Source organism: Protomyctophum bolini, assembly GCF_963924005.1.
Source record: "Protomyctophum bolini genome assembly, chromosome: 7".
Classification (NCBI taxonomy): Eukaryota; Metazoa; Chordata; class Actinopteri; order Myctophiformes; family Myctophidae; genus Protomyctophum; species Protomyctophum bolini.
The window spans coordinates 21,463,522-21,487,409 of NC_137868.1; the positions used below are offsets into that span (position 1 = coordinate 21,463,522).

Sequence of the window (23,888 nt, forward strand, 5' to 3'; positions counted from 1 at the left end):
TGCCAACCATGTTTTATTTAATATTTTCCCTGCCAAACCATCTTCATTTTTTAACACTGCTGAAATCGGTGACTTTCTAGTACTTTGATTTCCCACACAATTCTTCAAATTGTGTTCTTTGCCCATCCAAAAATGCAAGACTGGTGTGTGTGTGTGTGTGTGTGTGTGTGTGTGTGTGTGTGTGTGTGTGTGTGTGTGTGTGTGTGTGTGTGTGTGTGTGTGTGTGTGTGTGTGTGTGTGTGAGAGAGAGAGAGGGGGGGGCTGATTTAAACATGCGTGTTGTCCTCATGAGCTACTTCCCTTCTAATGCAGACAGTGTTTAACTGATGATAAGTGACACATTCGACAGAACAATAACAAGCGACACATCCCCACAAATGTCAACTCAAAGCACAGCATATGGCTCATTACTGGCCTGCTCTGCACTGTGTAAACCCCCACCATTTATTTCGCTTACATTAGCCATGTTTCATATGGGCGAGGTTGCTGGAAAAAGCATACGATATATAATGGGAGGGGTGGTTGAATTCGAGCAAGAAATGCTGCATGTCAAATAAGCCATTCTGCTGTCTTCATCATGCCTGATGAAGACAGTAGAATAATAATCACATCCAGTGATCCTGCAACAGCAACTTAAACGTTACCTTGATAATGCTGCTTCTGCGTGGTATTCCAGATTTGGCATCTACACCCACAGAGGTGGTGTTGTTGGCGGTGGACGATGTCTCATGCCCGGCTTGGCTGCCAGGAGGAGGCACGGTGCCGTGACACCCCGTGCCGACCATGTTATTGTTGCCCGATATGATCCCACCACAGTCCCCGTTCAAGACGGAGCCTTCGCAATGCGTCTTGCCAGCTGCTGTTGCTGCTGCTGCTGCCGCCGCGTCCTCGTCGCCCGGCACGGCTGTGTGTCCTGGATTTGACGATGAGGGAGGCACGCTGCTGCTGCTATCGTTCTCCCCGAGCTCCGCCATAGGCACTTTCTCTAGCTCACACGGACTGGTGGAGCCGCTCGGTTAAGGTGCAGAAGAAAACCCCTTGTGTTTCAGCTTTACTCCAATTCCCTGCCTCTGCTGTTATTGTTATTGCCTCGTAGTAGTAACATGTTAAGAATGGGACAACGTTCCGGTTCATATCTGGCAACACATGTTCATCGCCACGCTGATATAAGGCAGCGGAAACGCTGCTTTTCGTGCATTGCCATTGAGGAGGTCTGTGGAAAGGAAAGAAACCAGACTGATTAGCATACTTAAAGGCAGCATGACAGTAGTAGTAGAAGCTGTATGAATGTGTTATACTAGTTAGTGGTTTCAGTTACAGCCCAGAGGAGCTCACTTGTAGGCTACTCGGCACGCAGTACGACGGTGTCGCTTTGCAACAACAAAAAAGCGAAAAATAAAACAGATCCACACAAACATATAGCACCGGGGTGCTTTGTTAGTTTGTAGATCTGTTATTAATTTTACAAAACGATGGAGTAGCTTCAAGACTCGTACATTAGGCCTCGTGTCTAGTATTTATTTTATTTTATTAGTTATTCGCAGTTCCGCACGAGCCTTTTCGTTCCACTTGACAGAAAATATGCTGTCTTCAACGAGGAAAAGTGTCGACGAGACTTTTTCCTAGTTACGTCTTGTTTGTTGGACGAAAGGCTTTGCAACACTAGATTTTTTTAATATAATGGGATGAGATTCCTCATTCATCCCATATCATGTCAACATGAAATATTTTAAATGCATAACATCCAGAAGCCAAGTGGCGTGCTTTTTCCTCAAAAGAATGCTACTTCTCTATTCTGTTGTTTTGTTGAGCATTATCGAGGTGTTTGTAAACAGTACGCGCGATCCCTCTTCTACCTTCAGATCATCTCCCCGTATCTCTTATGTTACAACAAAAAGATTAAAGACATCTCGTCTGTCTACAATTTAGATTATAAATCCATGCAGATCCTTTGGCTTTTCATACTTGCCATTTGCTGTCGAAGAAAATACAGTAGGTTGTTCTTCCATAAGTTGGTGTGAGCTTGTGGCTGTCTGACTGAGTTTGTGTGGAGAGAAAACTGCTTATTGCTGTGTGTGTGTACTACTAACGCTAGTATAGTTGCTAGCTGACCTGGCTAACCTGCTAGCTAGTTTTCAGTCTTATCGAAAAAGTCCAGCATCACCAGTTGCTTAGTAAAGGACTGCAGGAGGCAGCGATTTATCTTTATCCACCGTCCCAGTGTTTTACCATTCACCTTTTGTTCAATCACTTCTACAACAAAGGACCACCCGTACTATAAAGTTACCGTACATTACATTACAGTATGTTTGTATTTTTACCGGAACTCCTCGGTCAAAATATGCAAATTGATCTTCGGCGGTTCACTTTAAAATCTAACTGAGCCATAGAGGTAGGAGCCTATTTATGTATTTATTTATTTATTTAGCCTGATTGTGATTTGAAGAAAAAGTGAGAATGTGTTTCACCATGACTCCTTTTGTACTGTACTGTACTGTACTGTACTGTGTGTGTGTGTGTGTATGTGTGTGTGTGTGTGTGTGTGTGTGTGTGTGTGTGTGTGTGTGTGTGTGTGACTGTGTGTGACTGTGTGTGTGTGAGAGAGAGATTTCACTGCAAAATATGTTAATTAGTCAACTAAAGCATTTAAACTTGCTTTGCTTGTTTCTTGTGGTATTGGCAAAAGTATTTGGGCATAACTGTTGTGTTTCTCCACTTTCAAGTTCACGTCATTTCATTCTTGTACAACAGAGCCATCTGCTGGTGTATATGTGCTATTCATTCTTAGACTCGTCACCTCCATGCATGGTCAGCGTGTATTAATGTAGTTTTATTTATCTGCCCACTTGTATCGACAATCAATTGTTTACACAAAGTGACACCTTTAGGCGTACAAGTTACAAGTTAACTAAGTTACGCTAAGTTAAGTTACAGAGAATGCAACAAGAAAACCCAATCAAACCATGGTTAAGTAATCATTAGTTATTGAAATATACTATTCCACTGTATTATTAGATTAATTATTAGATGAATAACAGATTATGAGGTATTATAGATTTCAATATACCATATGCTATACATTCTGAGTTTATCCTTTGACTTCAGGCTGCTCTCCACAATTGCTTCTCCCAGATCTGACACCGTGGCACCTTCCTGTGGTATCACCCTCCCATAACCATTCTTCCTGCAAGTGCGACTATGGGATTGACTGCCATAGTGCATGTGCATATGTGGTGGATTAGGGCCTTCTTGTTTTGGCACTCAACAGCGTATTGCACAATGATGCTTAAGTGGTACAGTTTTTTCTCTTCAATATCAGGTCACACATGTAGCTTTCAGTGACAGTTTGGCTGGCTTGTCTCCCAGGGACCAAACAACCAACCATCAAAGGAATTATTTAATCAAAGTCAGATCACCCTTTATAGTATAGAGAATGCATTGGGTAAAGATTAACCACATGGTTGAATAGAAAGTGAGGATTTATCTTTTGCCTGGTGCTATAATTTCAGTGTCGCATAGGCATGAAGCTGGACACCAGGCAGCCACAGATTTATTTCCGCATCCATATGTTTTCTTCAAATCAGGACAGTTGATGTACTCATCCAAATATTGACAGGGGTCGGCTGAAATGAAAAATTACCTTTAGGCAAATACAGTTGAATCTGTGTGTGTGTGTGTGTGTGTGTGTGTGTGTGTGTGTGTGTGTGTGTGTGTGTGTGTGTGTGTGTGTGTGTGTGTGTGTGTGTGTGTGTGTGTGTGTGTGTGTGTGTGTGTGTGTGTGTGTGTGTGTGTTTGTGTGTGTGTGTGTGTGCGTATGTGCGCGTGTGCATGCGTGTGTGTGTGTGTGTGTGAGATCAATATACTTACTGCAAAGCTTATTTTCACAATTATTGGGACAGGAAGCGCATGGAGGCCCGGGCGAATAAGGTGCCACACCTACAAAGTTCCCGCTGTTGGATAAATTAGGAAGATAATTGTCATAATCTCTCTTCACATTGACATCTAGCCTCTTTTAGGTTTCTTTATTAAGCGTATGTTGTCCTAAAAACACTTTCTTTGTGACACTTGACTTGATATGCAATGTGACCCAAAAAAGAAAGGGGGGAAAGGCTATGGATTTCCTTCCTGCAGTGCACATAACTCAACTGATATATAACACATATCGATGCTGCTTTCACTTTGTGGTGAATGAAATTAAGTTACAGTGTGATGTAAAAAGTAGCTTATATGATGTGGACCACTTATGCACCCCAAGCAGGACACAAAGTTTACATTTAACATGCTTTCTGCCTCTGGGCCTGTCTGCACAAACAAACAATGCAGTACTTTGTTAACAAGTATTGTATCACAAACTTCAGTGGCATTTCAAAGTTATAATAGCCGCTGCCTCGACATCATAGCCAGCCTTCATCTGCCTTTGGAATGCATATTGCCCCAGGCAAGTCTGGCCCCTCTCAATTGTGGGAGGACTTCACCGACGTCCGAAATGGTGACGGCCAACTAGATTTGTCTGGAACCATGCTATAATCAACCAGGGCCCAGTATTCAAATATGGGGCGGGTTAACACAAAAATGAACACTGAGAGGGACAAGACTAATATCCACGCAGTGATAGTAGTATCGCTGCGCAAAGTTAAAGTTAAATACAAGAAAACCATATCAATTCAATGTCCCCCTGTATTTCCCAAGTGTCCCCTGAATGCATTTGTCTTATGCCATTGGCGCTATTCCAAAGTCCCCTCAGGTACATTGTTATTACCCATTTAGGACTGGGGCCGGTTCTAAAAATGCTAAATCCTTTTCTGAAAAACTTCAAATATGTATTAAAGAATGACAAAAAAAATGTATGTCCCTATATATTGTACATAGAAACAGCTACCCAAAAGGTTGTATAGTTACATAAGGCAAGGGTTTCCCATTGCCCTCCTAATATGTGAGGTGCGGTGCCTGTGTTTTTCATATTACTTTTTAATTTATTTTTAATAATTCAGGGAAGAAATAAGGCCAAATAAACTAATATTTAAAATAAATAAAAACACGGGCACCTCACATATTAGGAGGGCTGTGTGAGTCACCAGAAAACAGGAGGTTGAAGTTACAGTGGGTTCTGGGAAGGGGGTGGGGCAGCTAAAATTAATATCAAATATCTAAATACTAAATCAAGCAACTTAAAAACTGTCTGGGGTGTTCACATAAGCCTGAGTAGATACATGATAAAATGAACAAACGTTTTTTGAAGATGAGGAATAAAGGTTGGATAGTGGATACTAATTTAAAGGACCACTTCACCACTTTTCAACCTATCTTCATATAATAGGTCCTCACTAATAGTCATGATAAAATGGCACATTTGTTTCTACTCAGCCTGTGTCTCATAGGAGGGCTGTGGGCAGTTCAGAAACCCGTCCACCAGTGACATCATCATTAGGCAGATCTTTTTTTAAACAATATTTTTTCACAAAAATGTTTAGATTTGTATTATCGTGAGAACGATAGCTTCCATTTTCGCATTGCAACTTTTCAGGACTAGAAAGCCTGCAGTTTCTATTAGCTTGGTTTCCCCATCGATGATGTCACTGGTGGACGGGTTTCTGAACTGCCCACAGCCCTCCTATGAGACACAGACTGAGTAGAAAAAAATGGTGCCATTTTATCGTGATTATTAGTGAGGACCTATTATATTAAGATACGTAGTTTGAGAAGTGGTGAAGTGGTCCTTTAACTTACGCTCTGTAATAATGGCAGCCATAGATGTAGATACCGTTGCACAGTTTCATTCCACAGCCTACTTTGTATGAGCTGTACCACACCACCTGGAAAGGAAATCATTGTTATCAAGATGTACCACAACAGGACAGAACAATAATTGTATAGTTGATACACTGCAAGAAACTCAGCAATCTGAAGCCTTATTATTCTTAATCTCATTTAGTATAAATTAATAGAAACTTAACTAACCTGTTTGTATATTATTTGAACCAAAAAATAACAATTACATTATAATTCAGGATATTTGTTGATATTTCAGTAATACTCATGGAATTGCAAAATTGTATATATGGCTAGAGGAAATCAACAAGCTTAAATTGTGATTGTCATATTCTGTCATGATTTCAGCAAGCCCTCCTCCCCCACTTGTTTGTGTTACAAAATGTGCACCATCATACTGGACCTCAAGTATGAAGAGTATACATCAGCCCCAGTACCAAGATGGCCCAACAGAGAATACACATATTGCTGCAGCAGAATAAATAAAAGCATCTCCAAGATAAAACTGTGCCATAGACATAGAGCACCGAAGTCTGACGTCACTTTCAATAGAGGGCGCCAGTAGGCTACACAGGTTCATGTATTTTTTTATTTGCATTGAAATCCCCATAGGGGGATTTTAGGTTGCTTCATAATAAGAACTGTGTTTGAAAAATAAACCGATCATCCCGGCCTTTCTGTCAGGGGGGTGGCTGTGCGTCGTTGATGTCCATTCATATTTGATACAGCCAGTTTATGGAGAAAATTGAATTAATGTGGCCGCAATAGCCTTGAAACTACATGAAAGCAATGTCGCTGCTAATATACGTCACGCCCAGCTGTCAACACATTGCGTTCCTGAGATTCCTCATTGACGTAAAATCAGCTGGAGGTGACTCGACTCGTACTAACCACGAAACATTAAATATCAATTAAAAAAAAACGTAATTAACATGTCAGTTTATGTTGTGCGACGGGCAGCTGCAGCCACCCCGCCTACCCGGAAATGTAGTCTCTGGGTTGTTTGACTCGTTTCTAGCTCTTATAGAGGGTATGCGCATGCATGAAGTGAATGGTAGATCGTGTGGCAAATCGAGTGGCAAGGTGAATTTTATGTTGTAAGTAATTTAATGCAATCAAATAGGACTTTTCTGTTTGGAAGTATGGGCTATGAAGGCCAGAAAGTAGTTTTTTGCCACTCAGTAGGCATCCCCGCATAACTTCCGGGTATGATGATGATGTCACGCGCATATTGTGTTACTCTTTGGGTATATTTGTACATTTCCACCCTCAGTCGATGCTTCATATCCAAATGAGTGAAAAGTTGGCCATCTTGAAGATGGCATAACATAGCTCATTTCCAGTGTTAAATTGACTGATCCCTTTACCTGTGTATAGTGCCCAACAGATAGTCCATTGGTGGATCCATTGGGGTACAGATAATGTTCCACCTCGTTATACCAAGCCGTGACCACCGTAGACCAGTCGTGTCCATCATTGGAATAAAATAGATTCTCACCCATTTCATAGCCTGTTTGATTGATTGAAATATTTATTAACAGTTTGCATAATTACAGTACATTTCAAGCACAACTCAATACAAAGACTTAACTGTGAGTGGACAACCCAATAAAGCATTACACTTGTTTATAAGAGGGTCCGGTCCACCTTGTTCAATTCAACAAAACATTTAGAGACGTACAAATAGACACTTCTATATAGCCAAAGAACAGAACAGGAATTCATCATAAAGGAGGTAAAATGGGAAAAGAAACATATACAGTGAGGGAAAAAGGGGTTGGTGATTGGTGAAACACATGACAACATTTTGATTAATGGATGACTTTTAAACCACTGCCCTGAGTTTCCTGTAAAGCTCTTGTCCAGTGAACCAGTGAACCAACCATACCATTCAGTAAACGGGAGCTGGGTGGTCCATGTTCATCAATGCAATTGTCAACCCAGTCCTGGGCAGACTGTGCTACATCATTTGCCCAACTCTATAAAGGGAAGGTAACATAAAAGTCTGATGAAACAGAGATTATTTCCAAACCGAGGACTTGTGAAAAAGTGACTCTTGCAAATTAATAATTGATCTTTGCACATTTCACTTTCAATGTCGTAAAGTTGGTAATCTAGGAGCTGAGTCAAAGTATAATGTTGCAATACCAACTTGTTCCGGATGACAAATGAGTGCAACTTTAACTGCCATTAGTTCAGTCAGATAACTCACGAACAGATTGAACAAATATTTATTATATAATGAGAATACAAGTGTGAAGTGTGCATATAATTTTGATTTAGTTTGATTTATAATATTTTATCTTGGCGTTCGGCTCTGCTACATTTTTCTCCCTGCTCAGCACAATTATACAACCATCATTAAAAGCAGGGAGATAGATATACAATAACAACCCCCGCATGGGGAAGAGGAATAGCAGAGCCCACCGGTGGTGCTGGGGTGGCGCAGGTAGCAAACTGCAGAATAACACCAGGAACACATTATGCAGAGGAAGGAACGAAGAATCCAGTCTTAGGTGAGCTTAAATACCCCGCCCAATTGGTCAGCTGATTGCCACATCAGCGAATGACATGTGTGTCTGACTGAACTAACTCCTCAAGCTACGTATCATTTCTTAGACATTATTACTACTGTACAGTCCCACAGCATATGATATTATTATGTACTTCTAATACTTATTGTATACAGTATATGGAACTATTGTATGTATGGAATTAACAGGCCTACCATCATTAGCATGTCTTCAGCAGTAGGTTCAACTCCTCTCCTTAATGCATTGTGGGTGTTAACGATCTCAGCCTGAACGTCCACATTATTGGCACAAAATTCTATGCACACGTGTACGCGTGTTTCAGAAGAAGAGGAACAATGAAAAAAACATTAAAACCTATTTAATTCTTAGCACTCTGCAACCACATTGTCCCCCCGCCTTTCATCTAAAGTTATGTACATTGGACACTAGTTTGTTGTCCACACACACACACAGACACACCCACGCATGCACACATACACATTCATACGCACGCACGCACACTAAGAAATGTGATGGGTAAACACAAGGAAAAAGGCCTTTAAGGTCATTAACAAAGCAATGTATATTTAGAATTGTGCCAACTTAATCTCTGTAACATTTGTTGGCATGGTGTCAAGGGAAATGTCCTGCTCAAAGATATTTTAGCAAGGAGTGGAAATATACCTTTTGGCTTTATGGCTGTGTTTTATAACATTATCATGTCGTGGACCCCCAAATTTATATTTATTTTGCTGCAGACCCCATCTGAAAGAATTGTGCCATGCAGGGACCCCCATAAGACATGTAGGTTGTTAAACCTTTTCTAAATAGTTACAAATTCACAATTCTTTAAAACATTGCACATCTACAAGCTTACAGCATCATTGTGAGTTGCTATATTAACAAATTTAGCTATTACTTACCTGGCTATGGACCCACATTGCAGGATATGTTGAAAGAGAGAGATTTATTAGTTAGTTAGTTTTTCAACAATGAATGTAGCAGAAATATTTTTCACTGTCAGAATTATTTAATTCAACATGACAGGACTAATCAGAGTGAAATTTGTCCAAGATATTCATTTTTCTTCCGACAAAGTATATGCTTACCACATTGCATCCAGACTCAGAGAAAACCCCCGGCAGTATTAAGAGACAAACCACCAAAGCATACATAGTCCTGGTTAGGTAGGGCAGATGCCTGTATACTGTATAAAACATAATTGTCAATGATATGTGAAATGTCTTTCAGTGATGCAAATAGCCTGCATCCTGCATCCTTAGATTCACTAAATTGAGAAAGGACGCAATCATGTCACCCTCCGGGGGTCTTGGGATGCAATACTGTACTCAGTACTGTACTCTAACGTTGTTGAAGTAGGACTCATAAAATGTCCCTGGGACCCATCTAAATTCTCAAAGACCACCCCTGGGTCCCATTATATTGAAAACCTAGGCTTACATCACTGGTCTTAAAAAATGTGTATTTACTTTTTCAAGCCAAATGATGCTAGAAATTATTTAACTTGTTGAAATATTGATTTAGGGCTGCCAAGTTTCCATTTCAAGTTATTTTAGTTTAAAGGTTTCACGACATTCATTTTAATTTCCTTTTTGTTCCCTTTTTCTTTTTTTTAGGTTTTATAACCTCAATTACACCCCCACAACCTGAACTTTGAACATTCAGTGGATTTTCTGTGGTCTGGGGTTTTCTCTATGTGTTCTGATTCTGAAGCATTTTGAGCTGCAATGAAAACAGGCCTCAACGGTGACATCTGCTGGCAAATTGTAATGTCATATATGACATTTGTGGACTATTACATCACAGTCCACAGAAAAATCATCGCAAAGTTCAGGTTTGTTGGGTGCAATTGAGCTCAGAAAACAAAACAAAAATAAGAAAAATGTACTAAAACCTTTTTTTGTAAATATCACGATCCCTTTAAGTTATTGTAATTATCCTGGTAGTCAAATTCTAAAACGTCCATAAAGCATTTAGTGAGGTCATGGTGAAGGCTTACCTGCACAAAGGTTCTCAAGAAGTGGCGGTCACTCTTAACACTGTCCTGTCCTTTTATAAGGCCAGCCACAGCAGTGGTGTTTACATTATGGACCTATTATCTCACTGCAAACAATGCACATGTGTACAAATAATTACACAGGGAGTAATTATGGACTTATAAGCATAGGGTGTAGTTTGTCAATAGTCACAATGCAGTTTGGAAAAACGCTCCTAAGAAATGAGTAAATAAGAAATAAGAGGTAGATTAGGAGACGCGGGTTATGTAAACGCATTCATATACAATACAATTCATTGTCTTATGCTGTATAGTTTGCTGTGGTATGAAATGTCACATATTAGAGTTATATATCTGCACTGTTCAGAGGAGTCAAGACTCAGTGACATTGAAGATTATTGTGTGACTTTGTATTAGTGTCTTGTGTCTTATAATGGGATTCATGATGAACTGCCTAAGGATGACAGATTTGTATTTTGTAGCCATATCCTATTTGCATAAATTAAGAAATAGAGTGAAAGTAGAAGGATTGTAATAATATTAGAACCCACCGCTCTGGCAAAGTAGGAGTCTAGGAGATTGCTTAAAATGTTATATAAATGAAAATGGAACCCATAAAATGTTTGTAATGTGCACATGGGTTTCTCAAAATGTAGGTATAATAAGTGATTATTAAGTGATTATTGTCTCCACCAGGCCAAAAGCATGGGGAGAGAGTATGTTTTGCACTCCGTCTGTGTCCGTTCGTCCGTCCGTCCGTTGTGTGTGTCCGTCCGTCTACAGCTAATCTCCGGCACCGTTATGTTTTGCACTCCGTCCGTCCGTGCGTGCGTGCGTGCGTGTGTTATACACTATAGTCATGTGTTCAAGCCGAATCTGTCCGATATTTCATAATCCATTCTAATTGGCTAACATTGGCTTTCAAAGTTTGCAGGATTGGCCCGTTTTGAACAAATAGCCTCAAATCATGAACGCAGCGTGCAATTTACGTGAAATCTTTCACAGACTTTCCTACTAGGCTGAGGAATATATCCCACCCTTTTCACTGTTATAGCGCAACCAACAGGTAGATTTGAGCAAAACACATTTTTGGATCAAAATGCCTCAAATCATCCAATTGCCATCCAAGGCTAAGAAGAAATGGCACCCTTTTCACATTGGCCTATTATAGCACCACCAGGAGGCCACAACCTGACCTGCCCTGGTGGGGCACTTTATCTAGTTACACATACTAAACTTGTACTGCACATCGTGTGTCCACCAGCAATATTCTATTTGATTGTTTCCTTTTTGCTAATCAAATGACATACAGTATAATCTAATACTGTATTATGTATATAACCTTTTATCTTGGTATGAAGTGACCTTGCATACTGCAATTCTTCTTGATTGTGTCCTCTAATGCACAATCACTGTTATACTGCTATCACTTCACTGCTATGTGTTGTGTTTGATATGTTTGTTTCTGATTATTCACTAGGTCAGCTATTTTACCCATTTGAAATGTTTAGAGGACATGGTTTTGAGCCACTGCCGGTGGGTAGAGTGGCTGGATGGTAACTGCAAGGTTGCCTGTTCGAACCCAGGCTCCCCCAGAGTTAGTGTCGAAGTGTCCTTGAGCAAGACACTGAACCCCAAATTGCTCCTGATGTGCTGGCTAGTGCCTTGCATGTTTTCCGCCACCATCAGTGTATGAATGTGTGTTTGAGTGTGTGAATGGGTGAATTGATGCACAATCTATGTAAAGCGCCTTGGATAAAAGGCGCTATATAAATCCACCATTTACCATTTATGTGTTTCAGGGGAGGCATCTACCAAACGCCCTCTCCAGGCCAACAATAACAACATATCTATCTAAATAACATAACCTGCAGTACCTGACAGTGACATAACATCTAAGGGTGAGCCAGAAGAAACTGCAAATGCAAAGATAAATAATGCCAATAAGTGGCAATGAGTTGGGGCAAGATCCAAGCCCTTATGCCAATATGATTGATGACAAGATAACTTTCAGAAGAAGAGGAACAATGAAAGACATTAAAACCTATTTCATTCTTAGCACTCAGCAACCACATTATTGTCCCCACCTCCTTTCATCTAAAGTTATAATCTGTAGGAGAAAACTTTCGCACACCTAGAAAGCAGGCGTATGTACAGGTGCTTAGGCCAGTGGACGTCGATGAAAGCAATTGCTCGGTACCTGAGTACCAAGCAAATACACAGTGTGCGGGTGTATTGTATTCCTTTCATCTGAAGTTATAATACATTGGACTAACACACTCACACACACACACACACACACACACACACACACACACACACACACACACACACACACACACACACACACACACACACACACACACACACACACACACACACAAAGTGAGTTACATTAATGGAGATTTTGTATGTTTTGTATGTTTTTCAAAAATGACAACATGGACAGAGGAGGCGCTGGGGGCATGTTCTCTCTTCCGTGTCATCAGTGCCCATAACCTAGGTGGGCTTGGCAAAAGGGTCTGTTCTGTGTGGAGTTTGCATGTTCTCTCCGTGGCCCCTAGGGTAGGTACCCTCAGGGAAATAAATGCATTAATCCTGGTCTTTAAACTGCCTCCCCCTGGCCAGCCTGGTGGACGGGAAAGGAACTGGTTGGAATATCACGTTCCTTCCATGCTACATCCACCCGGGGAAACTCCTTCCCCCTGTCAGGTGAAAAGAACTTGGACTCCTCATGCATGGAAGGGAGCATGAGGTCAGTTCGTTGCTCTCCCCAGGTGAGCAGAGGGAGTGTATAGCGCCCAGCATTAGATTTGATAATTGACAGCCTACAGTATATTTGTAAATAAAGACATAAAGACGCACGCACACACACACACAAAATAACCAGTAGGCCTAAGACGCCCAGAGGGCGAGAAGCCTGAAGAGCCCGCCTGGGGACGGAAGACTGCTGGGCGAGCGCTGGCGCATTGGCATGGGGGATCAGATCAACAGAATTCATTCAATTTCTGTACGGACCATATATGGAGCGTGTCTTGAGTGTACAGGGTTTGATAACATGGAATGTCAATACAGGTCAGATCCATGTTATTCCAAACAGTTCCTTTCCCCTCCATCAGGCGGGCGGCTGAAGGATTACTGCATGTTTTTTTGTGAGGGTACCTACCCTGGGGGACACGGAGAACATGCAAACTCCACACAGAAAGGCCCTTTCGCCAACCCCGCCTCGGGTATGGGCACTGATGATGCGGGCTGCCAGCACCCACAGCGTCCCCAGCTGGGAATCGAACCCAGAACCTTCTAGCTGTGAGGCGACAGCACTACCAACTGTACCACCGTGCCCCTCCATATATGGAGATCTAACGATTTCAGCGGGGGCAGTGTCTTGAGTATACAGGGTTTGATGAGGTCTGGCCATATATGGAGCATGTCTTGAGTGTACAGGGTTTGATGAGGTCAGATCAACATATGGAATGTCAGAACAGGGTGGCAGCGGAGGCAGTGTCTTGAGTGCAGATGAGGTCAGATCAACATATGGTATGAATTCTGTATTGGCCATATATGGAGCTTGTCACGAGGCGTTACGGAATGACTGACTGGTTTTGCAGGTTTTCATAGTAAACTGCGACCTACTGTATGGTCACAAAAAATGGCAACATATAGACAGAGGACAATACAGTACCATATACATACATCAAAGCAAAGGATCGGGAGCCTCCTTATGGTCACTGCCCCACCATCAGAGTGACCTCTTCAATTATATCTATAGTAGAGTCCCTGGTTTTCTATACAATCTCATGTGAAATGTGCTGTGCACAGCCAATCATGTGGTGATTGGCATCGAGTCTGCTCTTTTGATAGACTGATTGGTGCTTGGCAGCCTGGCACCCAGCTAGCAATATATTTCCCATGGCATAATGCACTGGTCATTTTATGCTACATCATGTTTATTGTTTCATGCACACGTAATACAGCCGGTAACAACATTGTAGACAATATTGTACTCCAAGCATTCCTCAACAATGTGAATTCTCCAATAGCTCAAATTGCACTGGAGTGGCTACGACAACCACTTACAGTATGTAGCCTACTCGTTCCTGGGCACTTTAACATTAACTGTTATCTCATCAACATACTGATACAACATACTGATAGGACAAGTAAGAGACTTCTCAATTTCACAGAAAAGGGTGTTTTGCTCTGTTTCTCCAGCTCTAGTAAACAGGAAAAAACACACAAAGACCATGCAATTATCACATGCTTGTGTTCCAGTTTCAATTTTATCTGCTCACTTCGTTGTGTAATCAGTGATAACTTATCACTTTCAATTGCTCTTGTTTATCCTGTGTCCTGTATGAATTGTCTGATTGGTATCCCATGAAAATATATTTTCTGTCAGTGTTTACTAAACGAGATGGAGAGAATGAACAAACACTTATATAACACTTAGTAATGATTACTATCAGAATATAGTTATTTAACATTTATTTGAACGAAAATGCCTTTAATGAACATACTGTACATGTTCAAATAGAGACACACCTGTGCTTCATCCAATAGCTTCAGTATCCCAGGGCTGTCATAATGGATAAACAGATCCATAAAAAACACTAACTTCACAATAGGACCTGCCAGAGATTGGCCTACTTTTTTGCATACACCAGGAAATTCCCCAGGAAATTCACTTGCACATGTAGTCATGTACACCACATTTGTGCTAATCTGGCCCTTGGAAACAGAGTGTATTGTTCAGTTGGCCACACAGCATCACAGTTCAGGTGTAGTAGGTGTGCTGTAAGTGCTACTGGAAACTGAAATTACAATATTGTATTGGTTGATATGACTGACATAATGTCGCTGTGCAGCTCACATTACTATATTGTTACATATTTGTGTGTTCATATGTAAGGATTCTATTTATTTTATTATTTCATGTTGCATTGCTCACTGACATCCATTCATCATTCAATACCCACAACACTGGTGTGACTGACACTCAGAGTTTATACATTTATCTTTATTTTACCACATCTTGCCATTGGCCAGAGTCCCCTTTAATAAGGGGTGTTTCCCATTGTAAACACTAGAGAGCAGTGCTACATTTCAGTAAAACATGCTTGATTTACTAAGCCAAGTTGAATTGCTTCAGCAGCATGGGACCTTCAGTATAATGCACAGCATAGATTAAAACCGTGAATGGACAACTGAAACAGCAGGTGTTATTTATTGTAATCAACATGAGGCGACTAATTCCAGTATACAGTCCATATAAGTGCCATATAAGATGATGCTTTTACAAATGTAAATGTACACAAACACTATGTGTCATATTATTTGTCCCATGTGATTCATTTCCTGACACTTTCCAATGAGTAAAGACTCATTCAGTACTGTGTCCTCTGCTCTTGTTCTCAGCATGGCCAAGCATCCACCAACCTCAAGTTACAGCACACTGAACATTACCATTTGTTCTTCCACAATAAACGTACTCAAGCGGAATATTTAAAGACATGTAAATGTCCTTTCATCCCATATATATTATGGAGCAATTATACAAAACTATGTTTCAGCCACAGCTAGAGCTGAGCATTTCCAGCATCCTGGCTTCTGCTTTCTTATATGGTTCATTCTGTTGAACGGCAGGAGTGTGGCTACTCAACAAGAACCATTTCACTTTCTTCCATGATGAATCCATCCTTTTGTGTAATTCTATTCACTAGTTTCTCCAAGGTCATTTCAAAATCATGATCTAGATATGGTTGGGCAGTCTCCGTTCTCGATTTCTGGAGGTGTATATGAACTCTAATGGGGCTCCCATTGTGCGAATGAACAGGGGGGGTAAAAATCTCCATCTTTCAAGTGAGACATATCATTAATTTGTGGCCTGGAGTTAGGTTTGCCTAGAGACTGTTGAGGAGCACCACAATGGTTCTCTGTGAATAAAGGCAGCTGCGTGAGCGTCGCATATGAGCACTTGGATGCCCTATTAGGCAGAGAATGACTTTGAGAAGAGCCGCCAATGTCATGATTTTGTTGTGTAGAATTGTGAACTGTGGTTGGACCTGTTCAATAATAATTAGTGTAATGGATGACTCATCTAAAGGAAGCCATCCATTCTTTTCTCCTCTTCAGCTGTGGTTTCCTCGGCTGAAGAGAGAGTTTCAGAAATCATTCTCATATTTCATTCATGAATAATGAATCTCACTGCAAATGCAAATGATCATGAATCAATACTTTCCCCTCTATGCACTCTGTTTCATTAGCCAAGTGTATTTTTGACAAGTGTCATTTGTTTGCATTTTCATTTTGTTTAATGAAGTTGCCAAAGCGCTACTACATTATTTGCAGTTTCACGTGTTACTTCAATCTAAAGAAAGAGGTGCTATACAGTTTGATGGCTCATAGCCAACTACTCCTTTTCACCAATTTTGCAAAGATGAGTCCATTTACTTTCTGTTTTCCATCATACAGTATATGTTGCTAAATCAATGTATTAACCAATGACATAGTGGTGAATAAAATTGCGATTCAAATCAGAGCTAGCCAATGCCATATCAGGAACATCAAGAGATTTGTGAAGTCTTAAATACCAAGTGGATAATAAAATGATTGTTCAGAGTCTTGCTCAAAGATCTTTCAACAAAAAGCCAGGCACAAACCAGGAATCTTCCAGTCCCCAGATGACTGCTTTACCTCCTGAGCCACTGCTACACCCCATTATAGAAAATGCCATTATCGCCAGGGGTGTCTTCACCCTTCTCTCTCTCTCTCTCTCTGTGTGTGTGTGTGTGTGTGTGTGTGTGTGTGTGTGTGTGTGTGTGTGTGTGTGTGTGTGTGTGTGTGTGTGTGTGTGTGTGTGTGTGTGTGTGTGTGTGTGTGTGTGTGTGTGTGTGTGTGTGTGTGTGTGTGTGTACGCGCGCGAGAGACTGCAGATTACAGAAAATCTTTCATGACAGAAATATGAGATAAAAGGTAGACAATGAATGTGTATGAGAGACAGGGTGGTTGACAGGCAGTGGAGATGATGTATAACAAGTGTTACTTATAATGCTGTCCTGCTTTTATGGCTTGATGTATCATTGCATACAACAATATTATTATTAGGGCTTTCCTCCTGGCAGAGATTTGCATTCTACTGAGCACAACGTTTTAGTTTAGACTCTTCCTCAAGATCAACCAGTCCATTGTAATTCACCAGAATAGGTGTTAGCATGCCACTGGGCACTGTGTCTGGTGGCAAGCAAACTGACTCTGTGGGAAGCAACACAATTAAGGAAAGGAAAGAGGTGCACCGCCTATGTAGACACACTACTGCACAACAGCGAAGCTAAAACAACACTGTAGAGCTCAAGGCCCATATGGTGCAAGACAGGAGGGTGTGTGGAGGGCAGCGATGCAGGAGTCCCGAGTTGGTGTTGGCTAGTCCGCATTCTCGCAACACATCACATGCCACTTATTTTCTGGCGATGAAAATAAAGAGATCTGCTGATCTTGTCCTTCAAGCTACATAAAGGACTATACCAGAATCAATACATGTCAGTGTATATTCATAGATTCTGTCATGTATCGAATATGAACATAGACCATTTTCCCATTTGTTTATATTGTCTTGCTTCACATTAGCTGAATAATTGAGTCAGTCTTGGCTAAACATCAGTGGTCATTGTGCGAGTAATAAGTCATGGACTTTTGGTAATCAATCATTTCTTCAGAGACTATTTTCAGCTATATTGTCAAGTTGCACTATAATCATTTAACATAATAACTAAAACGTAAACATAACGTTGACACAAAATCTCAAGTCAATTTCAAGTCTCTGAAGTTGAATCTATTATCATAGTAATATGACATCCGACAGTGCTATATTGATGACACCAGGGATTTCAATATATGGGCATTAAAGGGACAGACAGACAGACAGACAGATACTACACAGAGATTTGTGGATTTATAGAACTGCTGATCCGACGAATACCCACTGGGCACTGCTCTCCCTTGGGTCCTCAGCAATACACGGCGTTTGAAGTTTAGTGGTTGAGCGGTTCTTGAGATACGCATTGATTTTGTGCATAGATAAAAAGAGCTATCCATATTAATAAAGATGACATTGTCAACTAAATTCTAGTCATCAGAGACTATCATTCTGGGCTCCATCTTGTGCCACCCTTATCCCTTATCCCTAAATTAGTTCAACTAGCCGATCTACATCTACACGTTGTGAGCTTGTAGATCAGCAATTTGAACAATTTTAAAAAGTGTTTTAAAATAGTAAAAAATGGCAAATAAGTTTAGGGATAAGGGTTAAGGGGTGGTATAGATATAGGCCTCTGTGTATAGTGGTTATATATATAAAGGTTAACCAATAAGAAGCTCTGAATGTGTGCATGGCTTGCTGGGGAGCATCAGCAAAATGGGAAAGAAGGATACTGTGTGTTGTCATCAGTGGTGACACAATGCATGTGTGCCCTGTGTGTGCTGTGCATGCAGTTTCTGTGTCAGCTGTTTCGGGGATTATTGTGGTTTTGCATTGTTGTTGTTATTATGATCTCTGCCAGGAGATCATGTTTTCCCTCGTGTGTGTGTGTGTGTGTGTGTGTGTGTGTGTGTGTGTGTGTGTGTGTGTGTGTGTGTGTGTGTGTGTGTGTGTGTGTGTGCGCGCGCGCGCGTGTGCGTGGCTGTTCGCGCGCATGCTTGTGTCAGCCGGCCCGGTTCACAGCTAATCCTGCACACCACTATAGGCTTGATTGATTGAAGCAATACAAAAACTGCTACTTTGTGGACAACCATTTCCAATTCATCATCATCATTCATCAACAATTAAAGACGTACAAATATACACTTCTATGAAAAAACAGGAAATCATCATATAAAGTACTCTGACTTTTTTTTATGGGGGTCAGTTTTGAATTGCAGCCGTCCGTAGGTGCTCTTTGAGAGTGGTTTTGAAGGAGTAAAGGGATTCACATTTCTTAATGGCTGTTAAGGCGTTAAGGCTTAAGGCGTTCCACATTTTAGTTGCATAGGAGAAAAATGTGTTTAATCCCTTGTTTGGAAGTGTGGACTTCGTTGACATTAAGGTAGTATTTAGACAGGTACATGGGTATCTTGGTGGTGTATCGAATCTTGTGGACCAGACCCATTGCAAGATGCAGTACTTGGAAAGTCTGGAGCCCTGTTTTAAGGTTAATGATAAGCGTAATATTTATTGTATAAACATAGACAGCATGCCAAGGACCACAATTCTCAAATATAAAAAAAAAATGGTTTATAACAACTACATTGTATCACTACAGTGTGTTTTATGAATCACAACGCAAATGCCCCTCCAGGCTATAGGATAAACGCTCCTGTTTTTTGTGGCTTATGGGATGTATCAGAACTAGTCAATTGCAGATAGTGAATGAAGCTATACTAATCACATTGCACTACTAATATTGCCACACATTCAACTCAACCCACGCTGTGAGTCATGCCTGCTAGTGGAGATTGTTTGCGCTCTACTGAGCTCACCTTTCTTGTTGATGTTGTTGAAGGTATTGTGGAAAAGTTTGAATATGTATCACATAGCTCTATATCTCAAGGGTAGTGGTCCCTCTCACAGACCACCTCCTTAAATAATGAATGCAATCTATAGGGGGTCCCGACCAGAATGTATTAAATATGCATAGTCCCTACACAAAGTACAACTACTCACACTGTCTTTATTCACCAAAACAACCATAATACTCCTTTCACAGTTTTAGTATTGTATGTCGTTTTCAGCGGCTCCAACACGTGGCTTTGTGTGTATGTAACTATGTATGTACCCCCGTGACGTCATGTGGCATCCAAGTCAATGGTAAAATGGCAAATCACACAAATGTGATTTTTATGATTTTTATGAGATATTTTATGTTGATGAATTGAATACATAGACCACAATGGAAACCAAGCCCTCAGGGCTTTTTGTGTTATCCTTTTAGCATTATTGTATAACTCTAGCGCTGTATGCTTTTTTCAAACTGTTAAATATGTATATACAATCGATCAATCAGCCTGCCTAAGTACTTCAACCATGTACTTTCCCACAACAAACACATCATATACTAGAATGTGTTGCAGGAAGAATGTCCGCCCATTGACTATGTGGCACCACACTATATCATTTTCTACTTATCTTCCCTCTGTCTCTTCATTTCTCAAACAAACTATTGATTTGTGTGTCCTTCTGTCTGTACGCCCATCTTTCTTTAGGCTTTCATTCCCCAAACAACACCCACCCTTCTTCTTCTCCCTGCCCACCTCTGCCTCTCTCCCTCTCACTCTCCAACTCTGGTATTTCCCCGTCCCCCCACCCACCCCCTTCCTTGTTTCTCCCACACCCCTCCCTTTTCCTCTCTCTCCCTCTCTGTTTCCCCCAAGCCCTCTCCTCAGATGGATTCTTCAGTCAGTCGACTGGAACTGGTGCGGCTGCTGGAGAGAGAGAGAGAGAGAGAGTTGGTGGGGCTGCGCTGAACAGAGGCTGGGTCAGAGCATTCAGTTGCTTCAGACAATCACAGGGGAGTAAAACAGACAGGAAGAAAGACAGAGAGACAGAGCAAAAGCAAAACAGCAAAAGGAAAGGCAGTGGGAGAGAGAGGAAGAGAGAGAGAGAGAGAGAGGAAGAGAGAGAGAGCGTGAGAGAGAGGCTGCGAGAGGAGGTAGATATGTGACAGGATGTGGTTTCCCTGAGCTTGCACAACATCGGTAGAGGCATACTTTGAGCATGACCTAAACACACTTGCATACAAGTGTGCATACAAGTGTGCTTACTGCCTGTGCTCCGTTAGGTGGTGAGCCTGCTGCTGGCAAAGAGGGAACGAAGAAAAGCGCTGGGGCTGCTGATCCTGTGAGCAGGCAATCCTGTTCCTCCGCTGTCTGCCAGAGGAGCGTGTTCTCTCAGAGGACTCCATCCCGGGTCAACTGTCAGGGAGAGGACTTGTGCCTAGCTGGGACTGTCTTTCTGTGCTGGTCTCCTATCAGTAGAATGTGTTTGTCTCCTCCAAGTGCTGGTCCACTCGCTGCTGCCTTCTCATCTCTCCAGTGAACTTCCCAAGTCTCTCTTTGATTCTGAAACAGGTGAGTTACAGTAGCTTTCCGTGTGTGTGTGTGTGTGTGTGTGTGTGTGTGTGTGTGTGTGTGTGTGTGTGTGTGTGTGTGTGTGTGTGTGTGTGTGTGTGTGTGTGTCCATTTGTGGCATTGTGGGTTCATATGTGACTACTGTATGTGCGACTGCTCGGGCTCGTGGCATGGGACACATGCCTGTGTGATGTTTTAAGATCAACAAACATGTCTTACAGTGAAAACAAAAATGAATCCATGAGCCTGCTCACTGACAGTAGTCTCTGTAAACTTGTTCAGCACACTACAACAACTGAGACATCCGAACATCCCACTGTGTTGATTCATTAATAGATGCCACAAGCCACAAGTTTGTTATGTTTTATGTACATTCGACAGCACACCGACACCCTACAGATTCATATACACACACATGTACTGTACACAGTATGCATTTGTGTCAATACATGCACAATCACACGCTATATGATACTCAGATAAACAGAAAATAGTTAATTCTTTCACACTGTCAGAGTTGAACTTACAGTAAGAGTGTAAGGTGTTAGTAAAATGTGTACATCTGGCTGTTTTGAAGTCACATGTGTGATGGATGGTACTGACTGGAACCAGAATGCCAAAAATGTCTACCTGGCTCCAATCAGTGAACCCTGACAGCATTTCAAGATGTGCTCAGCATACTATATACCACGGTCTCCCCCTGCTGCAGAGTGAGACGGCGGGGAGTGTGTCTGCGTGCGTGCGTTTGTGTGTGCGTGAACATATGTTTGTGCAGAAAAGATGTGTGTGTGTGTGTGTGTGTGTGTGTGTGTGTGTGTGTGTGTGTGTGTGTGTGTGTGTGTGTGTGTTTGTGTGTGTGTTTGTGTGTGTGTGTGTGTGTGTGTGCGTGCGTGCGTGCGTGCGCGTGCGTGCGTCTTGTGTCTTCATGTCTCCATGCATGCATGCTTCTATATGTGCACAGCATAAAATCCTCAGTGTTCTTTTTTTTTTTTACACTGAGAGAGTGCAAATGTAACCGGATGGACCCTTCCGGATCATTTGTCATTTGTCCACTCAGTGTTAAATGAACACGGAGTATTTCACTGTTCTTGAAACAGGCACGTTGATGTAAGCCTGTTTGAGAGGACGATCAACAAGTTAAAGCAGGGGTTTTCAACCAGTGGTCCAGGGACCACCAGTCGTCCTTGAGGGGGTTCCAGGTGGTCTCCAGCTAAATGTTGGAGAGTTGGTAAACAAATGGATCCTTAGATTTTTTACTCTTGAGAGCATGAAATGAAACCAAATGGACCCTTATGGGTCCACTTGGTTTAATTTTACACTCTCAAAAGTTCTGCATCAGTTAATTTACAATAAGTCTACACAATTAGAGAATGTAGAAGAACAACGTTTGCCTGTGTTATGTCTCCTGAGGTATACCAACATTAATACAGCATGTAATTGTGGACATCTTATCCAACAATGACAACACAATATTCAACATTTTGGGTCTTAGGGGCTAGATCTCATCAAATGGTGGTCTGCGGCTCAAATGCCAAATAAATATTGGGCCTGATATGAAAAGGGTTGAATACCACTGAGTTTAAGGATAGAGGCAGAAGGTGGAGAGGCTGGCTGTGATTATAGTTCGCTGTTTTGGCACAACACAGTTATAAAATAGTTCTTAAGTGGTTTATCAGACTCATTTTATTTGGTCTATTATTTAAAAAATCTATTTGAACATTTTCGTTAACATTTCGTTGATATATAAATTATATATGTTTAAAAAAAACATGCTTCAAGATCATTCAGTTGATGGGGAACAGTAATGGATAGAGTAGTCGCTAAGAAAATAATGGATAGCTGTGCAGCCCAGTGAGATGTCAGACAGGATGAGGAGCGGGCCAATAAGAGAGAGGGAAAGCCCATAGGCAGGGGGAATGAGAAAAAGACAGAGGTGTGCGTGTGTGTGTGTGTGTGTGTGTGTGAGAGGAACCCTATCTGAGTGAACTGCCGTTAATCAGTTCCAGCTGGTGAGTTGTGAGCGCCAGGCTGCGTTAACCCTTCTGTGTTGTCGGGTCACGAGCTCACACACTCACGCACAAGTAGACTCACATGTACTGTGTGTGTGTGTGTGTGTGTGTGTGTGTGTGTGACGTGAGCGGACTGTGTGCACATATGCATACACATGCATGTGCACGTGTGCATGGATGCGTTTAAGCGTACATGTACACGTGACGCACAAACGCATTTATATAATGTACAGTATGCACATACTGTATAGACACTGCACAGGGCAGCAAGTACAGTAGCTGTGTGCAACAGGCTCATTGGAACGCATGCACAGACAGACAGACAGACAGAACTAGTGTAAATTAGGATTCATAATAACTAGGCTACATACGTACACTAGCTGCAACCATTATGCGGTATAGTGGAAATGTGGAAATCGTTATAGTATGTTATTCATTATGAGTTTTAGTCAGTGTTTCCCAAACTCGAGATGCAAAAGATGA

At 41.5% G+C, this 23,888-nt stretch overlaps 3 protein-coding genes across 6 annotated transcripts in view; 1 reads left to right on the forward strand and 2 right to left on the reverse strand.

The window, feature by feature from the left end:
• The window catches only part of plcl2 (phospholipase C like 2), a 41,068-nt gene extending 38,837 nt beyond the window's left edge, over window positions 1-2,231 (reverse strand). The window contains exons 1-2 of the mRNA XM_080768845.1: window positions 1,970-2,231; window positions 645-1,213 (exon numbers count right to left, since the gene is read on the reverse strand). Coding sequence (XP_080624971.1) covers window positions 645-974 — 330 coding nt within the window. The 5' untranslated portion in view covers window positions 975-1,213; window positions 1,970-2,231. The remainder of the gene's footprint in view (window positions 1-644; window positions 1,214-1,969) is intronic.
• A 1,249-nt stretch (window positions 2,232-3,480) lies between these two features.
• Window positions 3,481-9,223, reverse strand: LOC308318616 (cysteine-rich venom protein latisemin; the record flags this gene model as incomplete). The annotated part of the gene is made up of 7 exons (XM_080768232.1): window positions 3,481-3,623; window positions 3,868-3,950; window positions 5,728-5,813; window positions 7,137-7,279; window positions 7,658-7,748; window positions 8,498-8,569; window positions 9,206-9,223. 7 exons carry the CDS (start codon window positions 9,221-9,223, stop codon window positions 3,481-3,483), a joined length of 636 nt encoding a protein of 211 aa, XP_080624358.1.
• An 11,589-nt stretch (window positions 9,224-20,812) lies between these two features.
• The window catches only part of rftn1b (raftlin, lipid raft linker 1b), a 91,712-nt gene continuing 88,636 nt past the window's right edge, over window positions 20,813-23,888 (forward strand). For 2 of the 4 annotated variants that reach the window (XM_080767365.1, XM_080767368.1), the window contains exon 1: window positions 20,813-21,396. The gene's annotated coding sequence lies outside the window, so the exon portion shown is untranslated. Of the gene's footprint in view, window positions 21,407-23,888 lie in introns of all 4 variants that reach the window. The other 2 variants (XM_080767366.1, XM_080767367.1) reach the window with 2 other exon arrangements.